This window comes from Triturus cristatus, chromosome 1_2 (genome assembly GCF_964204655.1).
Source record: "Triturus cristatus chromosome 1_2, aTriCri1.1, whole genome shotgun sequence".
NCBI lineage: Eukaryota > Metazoa > Chordata > Amphibia > Caudata > Salamandridae > Triturus > Triturus cristatus.
This window is the reverse complement of record NC_140580.1, coordinates 201,460,105-201,478,647: the sequence shown is the minus strand read 5'-3', so window position 1 is coordinate 201,478,647 and position 18,543 is coordinate 201,460,105. Positions and strand designations below refer to the sequence as shown.

General features: G+C 45.3%; 1 protein-coding gene across 1 annotated transcript in view; it reads left to right on the top strand.

The window, feature by feature from the left end:
- CFAP58 (cilia and flagella associated protein 58) overlaps positions 1–18,543 on the top strand; it is a 617,117-nt gene that overhangs the window by 283,747 nt on the left and 314,827 nt on the right. The window contains exons 9-10 of the mRNA XM_085603453.1: positions 6,126–6,317; positions 9,284–9,445. Coding sequence (XP_085459579.1) covers positions 6,126–6,317; positions 9,284–9,445 — 354 coding nt within the window. The remainder of the gene's footprint in view (positions 1–6,125; positions 6,318–9,283; positions 9,446–18,543) is intronic.

Sequence of the window (18,543 nt, the reverse complement as noted above, 5' to 3'; positions counted from 1 at the left end):
AGCTCCTTTGAACTGTCTGTCATCGGGAGGCATTGCTCTTCCGTGCATTCTGGTCACCTCCGAGTGGCATAGACTCTGTCCCCACTGCTTGTAGGTTCTTCTCTTTAAGAATCCACCCCTGACGACTCTATGGCGTCTTACACTTGACGGAAAATCTCTCGCCTCAACAGACAACTCTGATGGCGCTAGATGGTGCGATGGCTGTTGATAGCATAGAGTGGCCCTTCTTGTTTTCTGTACTTTCGAGACTGGGCTTCGGCCCTAAGTTCTGTGAATGGGGGAGACTACTCTACCGGGGCCCACTAGCCCTTGTGCGGGTCAATGGCGCACTATCTAGACCCTTCCAGCTGCAGAGAGGCTCCAGACAAGGCAGCCCCTTGTCACCATTGTTGTTTGCCTTGGCACTGGAGCTGTTGGCACACTGTATCAGAAAAGATCCATTAATCCAAGGCATTGCGGCACTGAGGGGATAGGAAGAGCGCTATTCCCTGTATGCGGACGATATAGTTCTATATATATCTCAAGGCCATACTACTTAATAGCAAGAGTCCTCCACAGCTTTGAGTTGTTTAGATGCTATTCGGGCTACACTATTTACTGGACCAAGTCGGTGGTGTTCCCTCTCTCGGGTACCAGCGTGGTGTGAAGCCCAAATCACTGTAGACAGCTTTAAATACCTGGGCATTCATATAACCTGAGACCATCAGCCATTTCTCCAGAGGAACCTTACCCCTCAACTAGATAGGCTCCATACTGACATACTACACTGGCACACCTTGCTGATGTCCTTAATGGGCAGAGCCGTCCTAAACAAGATGATGGCCCTACCACGTCTCCTATACATCCTGCAAAACACCCCATACGTCCCGCCAACCTTCTTCAAACGCGTGGTGCAAGAGCTCCATAGATTGCTGAGGCAGGTTGGCGCGCCTAGGATAGCCCTACACAAATTTCAGAAATGTGCTTACGAGGGTGGCCTGGCCATCCCGGATGTCAGGCTGTACTACTGGGCATCACAACTCTTAGTTATAAATGAATGGGTATCTGCTGACGGGGGAGCCGGCATACAGAGAAGATCAAGATGCCAGGCCAAGCGGAAACTATGAACCGCTCCTCTACACCTACAGGATGCGCCCGGAATGGCCAGCACACACGGCAGCCATGGTGTCATGTTGATTCTTGGCGAACAAGTTCCTGGGATGGCAGGAGAGGTTGACTGACATGACACCCTTGTGGCTGGGAGACCAGTTGCAAGAGGTGCCCACACTGGCAGGATTTAGGGGTTGGCACTTAGTGGGAATTGAGCACCTCAGAGATGTGTGGGGAGACGGTGTGCCTCTCCTCTTCGATGACCTACAACAGGAGTATAGCGCTAGTCGTCCCAGAAATTTCCCTATTTGAGACTCATACACGCCCTGCAGCGATACATACAACGAAGCACGGCCATCCCTGACTATTCCCCTTTAGAGGACAGGCTACTGGTTGACCCCATCCCTGACAAAGGAACGTCAACGATATATCAGAAACTCACTAACAATGCTCCAGATCCTCTGTTTTCCCTTCGCAGTGCCTGGGCAGATGACCTGGGCGACATAGAGAACGGCGACTAGGAAGAGGCCCTCCAGGGTCCCAGAGAAATTGGAATCTGCACACGATTCAGGCTGATACAACTCAACACACTCCACCGTTCCTTCTATTCACGGATGCTCCTCCATAAATATGGAAGGGCACAAACAGCGCTATGCATTAGGGACTGCCAGCAGGAGGGCTCCTTTCTCCATATCCTATGGGAATGCCTCAAGATCAGCTTATTCTGGCAGGGAGTCACAACTGTAATGTTAAGGGTAATGGATACAGAGGTCCCGATGGATGCCAAGTGGCTCCTTCTAATGATCCTGGGGAAGGGAGACTGGCCGCAACACACTAAACTTTGGCTAAAACTGGCGGCAGGGGTCGCAAAATGAAACATTGCCAGGTGCTGGGGAGCGCCCCTCCCCCCCATCAGCAGCAGAATGGGAAAAGGACTTAGACTGGTGTCAGGGAGCAGAGGAAGTGGTCTACAAATGTAGGGTGTGTGTGAAAAAGGGGGAACAAATGTGGTCTCCATGGAACAGATACAGAAACGCATAAAGAGGCCAGGGGTCTGTGATGTTGGTCCACTTACACAGCAAAATAAGCCAACATATCCATAATAAATTGCCTCCTGGTCTTAGACAGAACTGCTAGCTTAACACCATGCTTATTCTTGCGAGGATTGTCTGTCTTACTTCCCCATCAATGTTTCACCTTCAATACCAACTAATTGTATTGTGTATATGCATGTGAGTTTCATAATGTACTGTCTTATGAGCTTGTTCAATAAAAAGAATAATAAAAAAAAAAGAATCCACGCCTGGATTCGTCCGGACTCTTGCACAGTATTCGCCAGCAGCATCTTTACCTGAGTCCTCCATTGTGGTCTACGGCGGTTCCCGACTTCACTTCTCACCTAATCACCCGGCTTCCCTGGTGTAGGTATCCTGCCTGGTTCCTGGGGTGTCCACAGGTGGGGTGACTCTCCAACCTTATGTATTCCGTGAGATTTCTTGAAGGTCCACTGGGGAGGTTTCTTCTTCTTCAGAACTGCAACAGTGACTTTTCTGTTGACTTCTTTTAAGTACAAAGCTATGTTTCCACTCTACTCACAGCCTCCGTGGGGTTCCCAGGTACTTACCTTGGGTGGTTCCTTGTGTCCCCAGCTCTTCTGAGTCTCCTGGTCTAAATCCCGACTTCGGTCGCAGTTTGCATTCCACTTTTTTAGTATATGGTTTGGTCTCCCCCTAGAGACCACTGTGTATTGTGCTTACTTACCTATTTACAATTGGAACTGCTTGTGTATTTGTGTTTATATCTCCGGGCAGGAGATATACCAATGTGTTAGTGAGTGTTGTGTAATAAATAGCCATATTTTTATATACCGGGTAAGAAGAGGCAGAGACAGCATAAGTCGCGTACTCCCGCCGCAAAGAGCGGGAACGACCTCCCTCTCTACTTGATGTAGCCCACGATCTGGGGATACAAGGTTCAAATTGAACAGATTTGTGGAACAATTTTTCCATTTTTTCACTAGGAGACCTGTTAAGATTAGGGTCCCCCTCACTCTGTTAGGTCCTGATGAAAGCCCACTTGACCCTTAGGGGCATTAGAGAGGGCTGAAACATGTCGACCTTTTTATGGACATTTTTATAGTGTACTAGACCGTAACTAGTCTAACTTGTGCACACAGAGCATTTTTAACCTTCTCGAACCCAGTTTTATTAAAGTTATATACTGGTTTTACGAATTTTTTAACATTTTTCACTATATGTCACTTCACCACACACTAACACTTTTCCACGATCACTACTGGAATAACCAGAGGAAAAACCTCCGGGGAGGAAGCATTCATTAACCCAATGATGATGCTGTCACGTTGTCAAGCATAGAGCGGACAATCGAAATATACCGCTTCAATCCACCTGCAAAAACGTGAATGAGGGTTTCTTAACAGTACTATGTACTGATTCTGCATACCCTGGGTTTTTCAGGACCAGTGATCCACTCTCTACCTGATATTTTGATATTTTTATATATACACTGTGTGGTTCTTCTTCGTTTAACCTACACCAAATGATTAGATCTGGTAATACAAGCTGCTTAACACTCCGTCTTGATAAGCCTGAAGGCTACTCTCCACAGCTACCACTTGCAGAGCTTTCTAAGGTTGTCTAAGACCACTAAAATAACCATACGGCTTGTCTGGATTAGTGCAAGGTGCTTCACTTAAATAAGTGGACACCATATGCTAAGCGGGCCTCCTACATTACCTTTGACCTTGGTAACGCTTCTTCTAGTAGATAATCTCTCTCCCCAAAGATTGGTCACTGTCCACCTATCTGTGGACTGGACGATCAGTAAAGTAACATAAGTGTGTACCTTATTCATCTTTGCACGCAATTCCCTATAGCCTGCTCTAACCTCGAGTGTAACTTGAATGGATCTTCTGGGAAGTATCATATTAGGGTACATAGATTGGTGTGTGGTATTTCAAATTTAAATCAACAGCATCTTCTTCAAAGGCATTTTCAGCTTCACCTGCTGAACAAAGTTTTCAACAAGTAAAGAAATAGGATAAGGAATAACAAATATTTTCTTTAATGCTATTTCAGGCTTGTTTAGAGTCTGTCTTAATGTACGGAAAATCTCTTTCAAGCATCTGCTTAAAAATGTTTTAAATCAGTGGTGTTAACTTCTAGAGAAAAATGTAAAAAATATACAATAAAGGTTTTAAATTTAATGCAAAAAAACAAATCACCCTATTAAAGTGTGCTTTTCTTTATGAATTGTCACTGTACTTGAAGGTGTAGTGACAAGTAGGTTGAAACATTTCGGGCCTCATTTAGTCCTTGTCAGGCATCTCAACATCCTGCCAGTTCAGCCAAGGCTTTTCCTCTGCTCCCTGCCCGCCCTATTTAGAGATCCTTACCTGTCCATCAGGTATCTCTCTGCTTTGAAGGAAGCCAGTGGCATAGCAACTACCTTCAAAGGAGTGAAGTTTGAAAGCAGGGGCCATGTTTAAAGGTCCAACTCATCCAACTTTTTTATCGGATAAAACAATCTCAAAATGCAGGAATTTGTTTCCTCATAACAAAAAGTGAATGGCTCCAATTCACAGAGAACTTTTTTTGCTGTGTGTGTGGTTCATTTAACATTTTCTATACCCTTTGTGGCAGATATGACAGTAGTCTTGTGCTCAGTAGGACGGGATGAATGTCACTCTGACCGAGTGGTCACATGGCAGGTAGACCACAGGGACAGGAGTTACCACTAAAGGTAATGGTTTATAGCTTTCCTCCCACTCCAACACACCTTTGCAGACCCTTAGATTGCTGAACACCCAATGCACATCTCTCTTAAGGCCCTCTTGTGTGCCTGGGTCTTGTCAGGAGATCGCTCCTCAATCTTTCTCTGTAGGTCATCATCCCAGGTACGCTGTTACTGAATACTGATATCTTTCCAGTCCCTCTTTGTGACTCTTCGTTCCCGGATCTGTCACAGTATGATGTTCTGTCCTAAGACCTTCTTTATATGTTCTCATGCCAGGGTTTTGTCCCCACAGAAGATCTCTTGTTATTCCTCACACCATCATTTGTCACCCCACACAGTCCCTCTTTGTGTCTCTTGATGCCAGGATCTCTGTCATTTAAAGAGATTTATCCTCTGTCCTTCTTTGTGTGTCCTCGTACTAGGATCTCCGTTACCCAATCAGATCTTTCCTTAGTGCCTTTTTTGTCTCTTCATGCCAAGATCTCTGACAATCCAAGCAGATCTATCCACGTTCCTCTTATTACGTCCTCAGGCCTGGATCTCTGTCCCACTTTCAGATGGCATTCCTCACCCTCACTTTGTAAGTGTGAGTGTAAAGGGTCATTCCCCCCCATACGTGCATCTTTCCTCCACTTCTGTGTTGTGCTCCCTGAGCTTCACACAACCACACACCTACCTCAGCCCCTCTGTGAAGGCAAATGACACTTTATCTTATTTTAATTGATGTTGTTTGCAAATGTAACTTTTTGACAACATCTAGTTTGTTTTCAACGGAATGAAATGTTGATTGTGATTTGTATGTTACTTTTATGGATGGAAATCCTTCCAAATAAAGTGAATTGAATTGAATCGAAACTCAGCCCCTCTTTGTGAGCTCGTAACAAATAGCACACTCATACACCTTCCATAATGAGAGAAATTGATAAGAAGCATGCAGAGCATTGTCCTCTTCTAAGTAAAGGAAGTGTGCCTGGGATGTGTGATTGATTGACTCCAGCTGGGAGGTTGTGTTACAAGGATCACCACGTGGATACACAAGGATACACAAGGTTGTGAGCTTTCCTGGCTCATGTTGATAACTGCTTCAAAGGCCACACACCTCCTTTTCCTCTTTCATGATTTCTTCCCTTCCAGTGCTTCAGGCAGGTTGAAAGTGGACTTTATGTTGGTAGCAGAGGGCAGATATAGGACCTTGAAATGTTTCAAGTCAAATGTAGTTTTGAGCTTATTTTGTGGTAACTGTGTTTCACTATTAAAGGCCCTGCTATTCTCTTTTGTAGAATATGATAAAGGCTACCAGTGCCACTCAGAAACAACTCAACCTGGTGAAGCTCCATGAGCAATCGAAGAAAAACCTGGAAGAGGAGATCAACAGCTTCAAAGAGGAGGCTCAAAAGCAGAGAAACATCATCTACCAGCTCGAAAAGGAGAGAGACAGATACATCAATGAAGCCAGTGATCTTACACAGAAGGTAAATAAGTGGACTTGTTAAACATAAGTTTCTATCAAACTGTGACCAGACCTAGACATGCACACACACACAAAGACAACACACACGCACAACACAAAACATACCACACACTTCTGCTGTTGCAAAACATGTAGGGAATGCCAATAACAGATCCTAGGTGCCTTGTTTCATCCTTGATTTAAATAACATATATTAACACAAGGTAAGCCCACAATGCTAAGGATAGGGGGCTGCAGCGTTCAGAGCCTCCTGTCCATGGCAAAAGGCCATGTGACGCTTCTTGATTGCTATGTGGGTGGGCTTGGTGTGTGTCTGAATACCATGCCCTCTTCCTAGGCACCACAGTGCACAGAAAAGGCTTTGTCAAATAGACTCTGAACATGATGGTGGGTGCAGAACCTGCTTAAAGTCCAAGACTAGCTTCCAGCGCCTGCTATGCCCAGGCAAAGAGTGTGTGCCAGTAGAAGTGTCCTGGGTCCAGCGTGTGTTCCAACTCGTCGGCGTCACTCCTGCGCACAGCAAAGGCATTGTCCAGTAGACTCTCTGAACATGAGGGTGGGGGCAGAACCTGTGTGAAGCCCAGGCAAAGAGTGTGTGCCAGTAGTAGGGTCCTGGGTCTAGCGTGTGTTCCAACTTGTCGCCGCACCACTGCGCGCAGCACAGGCTTTGTCCAGTTGACTCTCTGAACATGAGGGTGGGTGCAGAACCTTCCTGAAATCCAAGCCTAGCTTCCAGAGCCTGCTATGCCCAGGCAAAGAGGTGTGCCAGTAGTAGGGTCCTGGGTACCGCGTGTGTTCCAACTCGTCGCCTGCACCACTGCACACAGCAAAGGCTTTGTCCAGTAGACTCTCTGAACATGAGGGTGGGTGCAGAACCTTCCTGAAGGTCAAGCCTAGCTTCCAGAGCCTGCTATGCCCAGACGAAAGAGTGTGTGCCAGTAGTAGGGTCCTGGGTCCATCGTGTCTTCCAACTTGTCGCACGCACCACTGCGCGCAGAAAAGGCTTTGTCCAGTAGACTCTGAACATGAGGGTGGGTGCAGAACATGCCTGAAGTAAAAGCTTAGCTTCCAGAGCCTGCTATGCCCAGGCAAAGAGTGTGTGCCAGTAGTAGGGTCCTGAGTCCAGTGTGTGTTCCTACTTGTCGCCCGCACCACTGCGCACAGCAAAGGCTTTGTCCAGTGGACTCTATGAACACGAGGGTGGGTGCAGAACCTGCCTGAAGTCCAAGCCTAGCTTCCAGAGCCTCCTATGCGCAGGCAAAGAGTGTGTGCCAGTAGTAGGGACCTGGGTCTAGCGTGTGTTCTAACTTGTGGCCGCACCACTGCGCACAGCACAGGCATTGGCCTGTAGACGCTCTGAACATTAGGGTGGGTGCAGAACCTTCCTGAAGTACAAACCTAGCTTCCAGAGCCTGCTATGCCCTGGCAAAGAGTGTGTGCCAGTAGTAGGGTCCTGGGTCCTGCGTGTGTTCCAATTTGTCGCCTGCACCACTGCGCACAGCAAAGGCTTTATCCAGTAGACTCTCTGAACATGAGGGTGGGTGCAGAACCTTCCTGAAGTCCAAACCTAGCTTCCAGAGCCTGCTATGCCCAGGCAAAGAGTGTTTGCCAGTAGTAGGGTCCTGGGTCCCGCGTGTGTTCCAACTCGTGGCCTGCACCACTGCGCACAGCAAAGGCTTTGTCCAGTAGACTCTCTGAACATGAGGGTGGGTGCAGAACCTTCCTGAAGGTCAAGCCTAGCTTCCAGAGCCTGCTATGCCCAGGCAAAGAGTGTGTGCCAGTAGTAGGGTCCTGGGTCTAGCGTGTGTTCCAACTCGTCCCCCTCACCACTGCGCACAGCAAAGGCTTTGTCCAGTAGACTCTCTGAACATGAGGGTGGGTGCAGAACCTTCCTGAAGGTCAAGCCTAGCTTCCAGAGCCTGCTATGCCCAGGCAAAGAGTGTGTGCCAGTAGTAGGGTCCTGGGTCCTGCGTGTGTTCCAACTCGTCGCCCGTACCACTGCCCACAGCAAAGGCCTTGTCCAGTAAACTCTCTGAACATGAGGGTGGGTGCAGAATCTTCCTGAAGGTCAAGCCTAGCTTCCAGAGCCTGCTATGCCCAGGCGAAAGAGTGTGTGCCAGTAGTAGGGTCCTGGGTCCAGCCCTCACCACTGCGCACAACCGAAGGGCTTTGTGTACATAGTCTCATTCCTCACCCATCTATGCCTAATTCTTAAGACTAAACAAATCTACACATCTTGCAGATTCCCTCACAGAACATCTACTTGCAGAAATTCACAAGACCTTGATTTCGTGAATCAAACCACATTAATTATTGCGTAAAACACATTTTTCTCTGCCCTTTGGTGAAACCCCAGAGAACAATATGTTTGAACTGGCGTCACTGTGATTAGACATGATTATCTAATTGATATGAACTGGGTCCACGTACTAATAATTTAATGTGCTCAATGTGGAAGTTAAAAGTACAGCATACAGTTTGTACCATTAATAGGTTATTAGTCCAACGATAGATTGAAGGAGAGTTTCGGGTTCATGTTGTATTTTGAGTTCACAGAAAGGACAACTTGTCCTCTCATTTAACTCACTCACTTCCTTAATGACGACACGAGGCACATCCACTGCCTTCGCGGAACGACACTGATCTAAGGCACAACTCACGCCTTCACTTCCGCCCTGTTTAACTCCGGATTTAATATTTCAACAGAAGCACTCCAGCTCCTCGGATTTAAAACCCTGTCTTTCCTTACAGAGCATACATTAATGCCTTTGGCACGGGAACATGTGACCTATATTTTGAGAAGAACAGTAACAGTAAGCCAGATCTTTATGGGTCTGAGAATGTTTAATTTAAAAATAAATGTTCAAGTTGCAAATATATGCAGCTACCTGATAAGATGGCGTCCATGTTGTTTTGTTCATCTCAGTAGTCAGTTATACCTTGTTCATTTCCTACCTTCTATTTCAGGTCCTGCAGCACATGGAGGATATTAAAGTGCGGGAGATGCAGATCTTCGACCACAAGAAGAAGATAGCAGAGGCAGAGACGAAATTAAAGCAACAGCAGAATCTGTACGAAGCCGTGAGATCAGACCGGAACCTCTACAGCAAAAATCTCATTGAAGCTCAGGTACTGTGTTCAGAATACCTCAGTTGTTCGCTGGTAGCCTGGCTGTTCTCCTGACCCTGTGTAATGTTGTAAACAGGGGGGACTAATTACAAACTGCGTTCTGTAGTACGTTTTGAGGTATTGCAACCAAGAGCGGTCCATGCAGGTAAGATCAGTGGGGCGGGATGGGGAAGGCGTCGATAAACGACGACAACATTAAATTTAAAAAAAGAGTCGGCAATGCGGCGAGTGCAAGGTAAGTGGTTTTTTTTTCATTTAATTTTAACTCCTCGCTGTCTTTCAACTCCCTCACCGCTCTTACCTGCACGGGCCGCTCCTGATTTACAGCAGTTACTAAAATGCTATTCACAAACCTACATGCAAAGTTTACTCCTCCACCTCTCCTATACATGTATGTTTGGAGATCTCCGCGCAGCCTGCGGCATCGCTGCACACATAGGTATGATTTTTAGTAGTAAATGTGGGAGCAACAGAGGGAAGTGGCTTGAAAATTTCAAAATAGGGAAACCTTATGAATAAAGGTAAGAGAATGGGGGTGGGGAGTAGGGAGGGGTTTAGGGAGGGCCATCAAAGGGTTTAGGGTCATCAGACCACCCACAAAAGAGTAAGGGCCTGATTCACAAAGCTAAACTTACACTTTGTGTAAGTTTACGATTGTTTTCTATTCACAATAAGTATTATGAGTAGTATCTTTACGAGTGCACAATATCCACACTTAAAATGTACATACCGCACTGAATACCTTTGTTTTTGCAGATTTTTGCAGCTGAAATTTAACAAAGGGTCTGGTATTTAATGCACCTGTGAATTACTAGGCGTGGTAAATGTGATTAACCTCCAAATTTAAACTCCTGCAGAAACAGGTTGGCACAGAGATTAGAAAACACTGACACCTTCGAATCAGTGCCTAAGTAGTGTTGTCACAAATAAGTCTGACAAGAAAATAGGAAGGATATGATATTCCTAAATGATGTAGATATCTTTTTATCTATAAGCCTCTACATGTTGTGTGTTGTAAACTCTTGCACTGCTTCTGTCTACATATATATATATATATAACAGGTCAACCGGCCGAAACGCGTCATGGCGGACTAGCTGGGTGGCAAATAAAGAATACTTTGCACCAACTTTGGATCCTCGCTTGTTTTTCGTGTTGGAAACTGAAGTTTATTATGAGAGATCGTATATATATATATATATATATATATATCTCAACAACTCAGCTCATTCCGGTAACACTGGGACCCGTGAGAGGTGGCGCACACACCGGCAGAGCGTACCGGCAATAATGTCCCACACAAGTTCAAAGTAAGCGCGCTCTCAGGACAACAAGAATCCGGGGCAAAGTAACTGATCAAAAGCGTTTAATTACACAACGCGTTTCGACTACAGCCGTAGTCTTGGTCACATGTAAAGTGCAGAAGTGAATGATTGGTATAAATACCATCACATGGTAACGTAGTACAGGAAGTGGTGTAACAAGTAACATAGCAGCCATGATGGAATGTGCAATCAACACTGGAATAGTGTAACAATGCAACCTCTCAGCAAAGTAAACATCCATAATGCGAAGTGCATACTAAATAAATAAACGCACGCTGAGGATATCCTTAATGAAGCACGATCGCAAGTATGACATATGACACTGGTTGATATAGCAGCTAAATGCCAGAAAGGGGTCAGGTAAACATGCGTCATGCATAGCGCGGTAAAGCAAACAAGCGCTGAATTGACACGTTGAAATAACAGTGTATTAACAAGTGCAAAGAAACACTGGCTATTATGGCAGCAAGAAAAAATTACAATAATCAACCTTGTACCCCCATCTGTGTGGGTGCACTGGGCGGGACATGTGTCTTAGTGTGGGCTTGGTAAACCTCAAAAAGGGGGGAACAATAATGAGATGCAGCCCATGTGGGCAAATGCACAATTACTTGTGTCCCTCCCTTCCCCAACAAGGAAAAGAACTCAAAATGAGGGGGACAGTCCCCTTCAAAGGAAGATGGAAATCACAGGCCAGTGCCCTAGAGTGTGTGCTAGGTGCTGTGATGTGATCCTAGAGTCAAATCGCCCAGGTGTGCACAAGGTGTATGAAAATATTTGCAACCAACATGGCATGAACAGGTACGACGGAGCCCCGCCTAAAGTCTCTGCAGTGGCGAAACCAGGTGACATTACCAATCAGACAAAGTGACAATCGAAGAAAAGGCGACCCGTGCTCGTGGTGTCCGGTGCAATCTGGTGAAATGGGCCCCTTCCTTTCCTCCTGCAAATGAAAGAAAAATACAGATTAATAAAAACTGGACCCCCAACAAAGTAGGGATGAAATAAGCAAAATAGGATATTATCTATCTGAGTACTGCTAAGGAGGAAAGATTAAGAAATGAAATCAAAGATATTCATAACTGCTGTACAAGAGAGCTAAAGTAAGGAAAGGAACGACCTCAATGAGAAGCTCTACTTCTTACAAATGAATGATCAGTTCCTCATCCTGGTATAACCCCCCCCGGCATCTTGGTTTGAAAGTTGACTATATATTTGGACTCTTTCTGTCTCAGACTCAATGTTCTATCACCACCTCTGGGGCTTTTGTTGATCGGTTCCAGGATGCAATACCTTAGGACAGAAGAGTCAGAAAAGTGTTTGGCTTGAAAGTGTCGAGCTACCGGGTATTTTGGGTTATTGTTAGTTATGGCTCGCACAAGTTCAAGTATGCGTTTTTTGGCCATAAGCGTGGTGCTGCCTATATACCTTTGTTTACAAAGACAAGCAATGGCATATATCACAAAAGTGGTACTGCACGTGACAAAGTGTGTGATGACTTTTTGTATGAGCCTATGGTGACTTCTTTGCAAAATGTACTGTGCTTGCACGCTTTACAGTGACCACAGGGAAAAAATCCCTGTAAGTTGTGGTTACTGTTGCTGGTATATCTGGTAATATCACTGTGTACAAGAAAATCCCTCATGTTTCTACTCCTTCTAAACGTGATGCTCGGTCTCTCTTGGATCGTCTCACCTATGGTGTTGTCATTCCTGAGTGTATTCCAGTTATTGGCGATAATGCGTCTGATATGATTGGTATTAGAGTGGTGTGAGAGTATGATTCTGGTATTATTATCTCCTGTAATGTCATCGGGAAGAGTTTTGTCCGCTAGCGTGTCCATTCTGTTCACACCCTCTACCTTCTCTTTAGCTTTCTTGAGAACCCAATTAGGGTAACCCCTTTCTTTGAATCTCTCAAGCATGGCGGTGCTTTCTCGCCTAAACAATTCCTCAGTGTTGCAATTCCTTTTTGCCCGCAGCAGTTCCCCATATGGAATGCTCCATTTGAGGGTTTCTGGGTGACTGCTGAGGGCATGAAGGATGCTATTGCCTGCTGTCGCCTTGCGAAACAACGAGGTGTGAATGACATTGTTTCTGATCTCAAGTTTGACATCAAGGTATTCGGCCTGTTTATTGTCAATGTTACCTGTGAGTAAGATGTTTCAGTCATTGGAGTTCAATCTATTGATGAAATCTCTGGCTTCAGGTTCCGAGTCCCTCCAAATAATGAACAGGACATCAATGTAGCGAAGCCACATGACCACCCGTCCAAAGTCCAGAGAGAGCTCAGGATCCTGGAGGATCTCTTCCTCCCAGAGCCCCATAAAGAGATTCACGAAACTGGGAGCAAAACATGATCCCATCGCAGTACCGGTGCTCTGAATGAACAACTCACCATCGAAGAGGAAGATATTGTTTGTCAGACAGAACTTCGTCATGTCAAGGATCATGTTACTGTGCTCCCAGAATCTCACCAATCTCCTCTTGAGGAAGTGTTTACATGCTGCCAGCCCCCGTTGGTGATCAATGATGGTGTACAGAGAATGTACATCGAGTATGATGAACCTGAAGTCATCACACCACCCAATGTCCTGTATCTTCAAAAAGAAATCCTTGGTGTCACGAATATAGCTCGGAAGCTTGATGACATATTCCCTTAAGAAATGGTCTATATATTTGGACACATGTTCTGTCACACTACGCCTGGACGAAACGATGGGCCTGCCCGGGGGGTTGTTGGAGTCTTTGTGCACTTTAGGTAGAAGGTATAGCACAGGAAGAATGGGATAATCCCTTTTAAGGTAGCAATATTCATCCCATGTCAGAATACACTTGTCCTTCCATTCTGAGAGTTTGTCCCAAATGTTGGTAATGCTGCTCTGATATATGTCATGGGTGATGCGTAAATAAAAGTTGCGATCATTCAATTGGCGTTGGGCTTCCCTGATATAGTGTTCCCTGTCCAAGATCACAATATTACCTCCCTTATCTGCTGGGCGGATGACAATATCATTGTCATCCGCCAACTCCTTCAGTGCTCTTCTCTGATTAAAGGTAAGGTTTTGTGATGGACCTTGTTGCCTGTGTTTCTTATGTCTAAACTCTGTGAGTGCTTTTGTGATATTCTCATGAAATGTATCGATACCATTGTGTGGTAAACTGGGTAGGAAAGTAGAACGTGGTTAGAAATGGGTATTGACAGTGACACCTAAATCAGTTAAGATTTGTGTCCCACTGACCCCAATGACATCATCCTCTGTTTTTTCACGGAGTTCTAACATGGTGGCAAGAGTATCAATGTCCCCTATGGTAAAAACATCATCTGTGTATGTTTGTGTGTTGGGTGTATGTCTGTAATTGTCAAGTCTCTTCAACCTGTGCCATTTTCTGAGTTTTAATTTTCTGACAAATTTGAAGAGATCAATTCTGGTACTCGTATAGTTAAAGGTAGAGGAAGGACAGAAAGAAAGTCCTATACATAAAGTCTGTTTCTCTATGTCCTTAAGTGATCTTTTAGAAATATTAATAATCATTTTGTTAACCATGTTCATGTCCATCATTGGGTCTTTCCTGCGCGGGTCCTGTTGTTTCCCATGCCGCCACGTCCCTTGCCTCTTCTGCCAGCGTTGTTTGATGCGTCGCCTTCTGTTTCTCCTTTTCCTTGGCCTCTGCCTCGACCCCGTCCTCGGCCTCTCGGTTTTGGTATCGGTGTATCCCTCGTCATTATATGGCCCCTGCACATATGTCTGTATTTGTCTAAAAAAATTGTCCGGTCTTCCCGGATGGTCGTTTCCAGATGCTATGTTGGCTGACAAATCCGACTCGCTGCCACAGAAATGTCTGAAATGGAACTTGCTGATGGTTCTGGCACGCGTACGGTAAGCTTACCGTAAGCGCACAGTAAGCGCACCGTAAGCTGCCACAGATATATATATTGATTTAAATGCTATTTTCTCAGGATCTACTGAACAGATTTACACCAAACCTACAAAAGGCACTTCCTTGACCTGAGGACTACCTCTCTGCCAAATTTCAAGTAACTCTGTTCAGCCGTTCGGGCTGTAGCTGTGTCTAAATGTCCTATGGAAAAATGCATGGGAAAAACGCGTTTTGGGACCCCCCTTTTTTCTTAGCCCCCGCTTGACTAATCCCCCCGAGACTTTCAGGGTAGGAGCGGAGCGTAGCGCCCCACCTATTTTGAAAATTTCGCGAGGATTCGTCGACCGGCGCCAAAGTTATTCCAAATAGAATGTTGCTGATTTCCTATGGAAACAGGGTCCTAACTATAACAATCTACTGGCGACCGCCAGTAGATAATATAAATATATATATATATATATATATATATATAAATATATATATATATATGTGTGTGCAAGGGAGAGCAGCTTGGCTTATTTAATTAACCGGACGTTATTTCCCTGAAGCCCACTGTGGGCCAAGAAATAATAAAAGGAAAATAAAACGACAAAGAATCTCAAGCAGCATACAAGCCACTTCGGAAAAGGAGACACTTTGAACCACACACCCCAGCATGCAACACAATAGTGAATAACAATAACCCCATCTATGGGCGGTGTCATCAGGTGCATCAAAAGGGGAGTGCTCTCCAATAATCATGCTGCTACAGACGTTTCTGCCCGTGAACAAGAAGAGAAGTCTTCGAAACGCGTTGGGCCACATTAATGAAAGAAAGGAAAATAAAATGCTGGTTGCCTTCAAATACTGCTCTGGAGTGCGTCTTCGAATGCAGGAACTTTGAAATAAAAAAAATATATATATACATACATATATATATACATGTTAGGTAGTTGTCCGCTGTGCTATTTTGCTGACCATAAAGGAGGCTTTTATTGCTTGTTATACCACAATCTGTCACTCGGAGCCAAACAGAAGTTGTAGGAAAGGAAGTCTTGAAATTAGATCAATATTATACTAAAATCTATGCATATTTGTTTTATTCTAATAGCAAACTAATTTTTAAAATTCTGGCATGGGCCTGATAGTTAAATGTGTACAGAGTAGGAAGGAGAACTTTCTGTGCCTAGATCTGTCATTGCCTCACCAATGTAAAAATCCTCATAGTTGTTTGGCATTTACAAGAATTCACTCCAATATGAAATGCTCTCTAAATCAATGCATTATTGAGCAGATTCATAATTCATTTGCATATCCTTTGTGTATATATTCAGTAAGCAGATGGAGGCAAGCATACAATCTATGAATATTGCACAGCTCCTTTAGTGTAGAGTACAGAAAAACACACACGTTATGTGGTTGTGAAAACAGATTGCCCATGGTGCCCTGAGTTTATCTGTATGCAGGGTGATGCAATCACTGCTCTACTTTTGTATACAGTTCTTAAGACTTTGTATTACATATATGTACCGCATACACATAACCCAGTCATGAATCTATTTCAACTGTATGTTTGTATAACTGTATTTTACCGTTGTGGGTATTTTCATACATTGTGCATGTTAGAAATGGGGGTATTGGCAGAGGTATGCACCGTTCCTTCTAGTCAGGGTAAGGGGATTACACACTTTTAAAAAAACCTGCTCACCCCCTTGGTAGCTTGGCATGAGTAGGTAGGCCAATCCAAAAGGCAATGTGTAAATTATGTGTACCCAAACACACAGTAAAACAATGAAAACACCACAGATGGACACCACACCAGTTTAGAAAATTTTTGTATCTTTATCAAACCAAACAAGACCAAAACAACAAAAATCCAACATACAGGTATCAAGATATCACTTTCAGAATGGTTACTTCAAAAATAGAACTGTAGAAACAAATAGCTCCACCTAGGGCTATTACGACGTTATGACAGGCACAAATCCAAAGTACGACTCCGTATGCGGGCTGTGCACAGAGTCACACGGACCCCCCAAACAAGAGTACCTTGGAAACAAAGTCAACAGGTGATGCACAGCGTCGTGGAGGTGAGGTGTTGGTGCCTAGGTGAAGCCAGATCCCTTCTGCCACTGAGGAGGCGGGGCATTGAGTCCGCGAGGAGGTGAAACATCAAGTCCAGGACAGGGAAGTTAGACAGTGTCGGCGATGAGGCTCCAATGAGGCGATGTGACGTCGAGGAGTTCTTGAAGTCACCCTCGTAGGATATCAGCTCCACAATAACATGATGCTGGCTCTGGCGGTGATGGTGTTGGTGTGAGCGCTGGCGTCAGGAAGGCCGATAACTGCAGACATCGTCAGGTTTCAACAGGCGTCGGCGCTGCGGTGCAGGCTGGACGGTGCGTCATGCACTTCACAAGCGGTGCCCCCGGCGTCGGTGTAGTTCATAGTCTCACTCTCTGCATCGCTGATGGCGTTGGAGTTGTTCTTCTTCCTTTGCAGCACCAACCACACAATTCTCAGGGTCCAGGAACTAGAATTGTTACCCGTTTGAATACAGGAGTTCACAGAGGGGTCCAGGTGCAAGTCAGTGGGCGCATGTGAAGTCTTTGTGGCCCTGAGACTTCAGAACAGGAGGCAAGCACACACAAGCCCTTGGAGTTTCTTCTTCAAACAGGTTCTCAGAAAAGTTTCAGTCTTTGTCCTCTCCTTGGCAAAAGCAGCAACTGCTGGTCACCCCAGCAAAGCACATACAGCAAAGAGGCAGTGCTCCTCCTTATAGCTCTCCAGCTCTTCTCCTTGGCAGATGTTTCTCTTGAGTCCAGAAGTGATCTAATTCACTGGGGTTTAAGGTTCAACACTTATACTCCACTTTCTCTTTGTCTGCTTTGTGGCGAGGGTCTCTGAGCCCAGTCCAAACCAAATCTGCCCTCTCTGGCCCAGCTTCACTACAGGAGGTGGAGACAGCATTGTGAAAAGGAGACACGGCCTATTCGGTTGCCAGTGAAATTCTTCCCACTACTCTAAATGCAGTCCAGGTCTATTCATCCCAACTATGAGTCACCCAGGAAAGGCAGGGCACACCTCAACCCGCCTCTGGGGCTGTCTAGAGTGAATGTACATAACCAGCCCCTGTCACAACAAAACCAGACAGTGAATACACAGACAAGCAGACACACACAGAATGGTTAGACAAGAAAATGCCCACTTTCTAAACACAAGGAGATGATGGACGGAGTGCTGAGTGCTGAAACGTTTCAGACACTCACCCCGAGTCACAGATCTGGGTTGAATCCATCATTGTTCTTTAGCTCACTTCGCCACCCCAGTTCAGACCCAGCTATATGCAATCAGTCTTGACCCTGTGCCTCATGGGAACAGTCCAGTCCGAACTGCCTAACCAGGTCTTCCCCTGACAGGAAACAAGCATCCTGGGACCAGTTTCGGGGTAACCTCTCACATCAGCCAGGCTAGCTTGAATCCAGTGGCAAAGTGAGCAAGGGGCCCACGTCTGGGCATACCCATCCAAATTACGGTGAACAAAGCAAACACAAGGAGATGATGGACGGAGTGCTGAAAGATTTCAGACACTCACCACCAGTCACAGATCTGGGTTTAATACATCATCGTTCGGGCTGGACTGTTCCCATAAGGCACATGGTCAAGACTGATTTGCATATGGCTGGGTCTGAACTAGTGTGGCGAAGTAAGCTAAAGAAAGATGATTTTTCCACTTTTTAAAAGTGGCGTTTTCAGACACATTATTTCAAAAAACACTTTTACTAAAAGATGTGTTAATAAATTCTGAGTTCAGAGAACCCAAACCTTGTTTCTACATTTTGACCCAATGGAAATTTACACTTGTAAGATGTTACAGTGCAGCTCCCATGCTATCCTATGAGACAGACAGCCTTT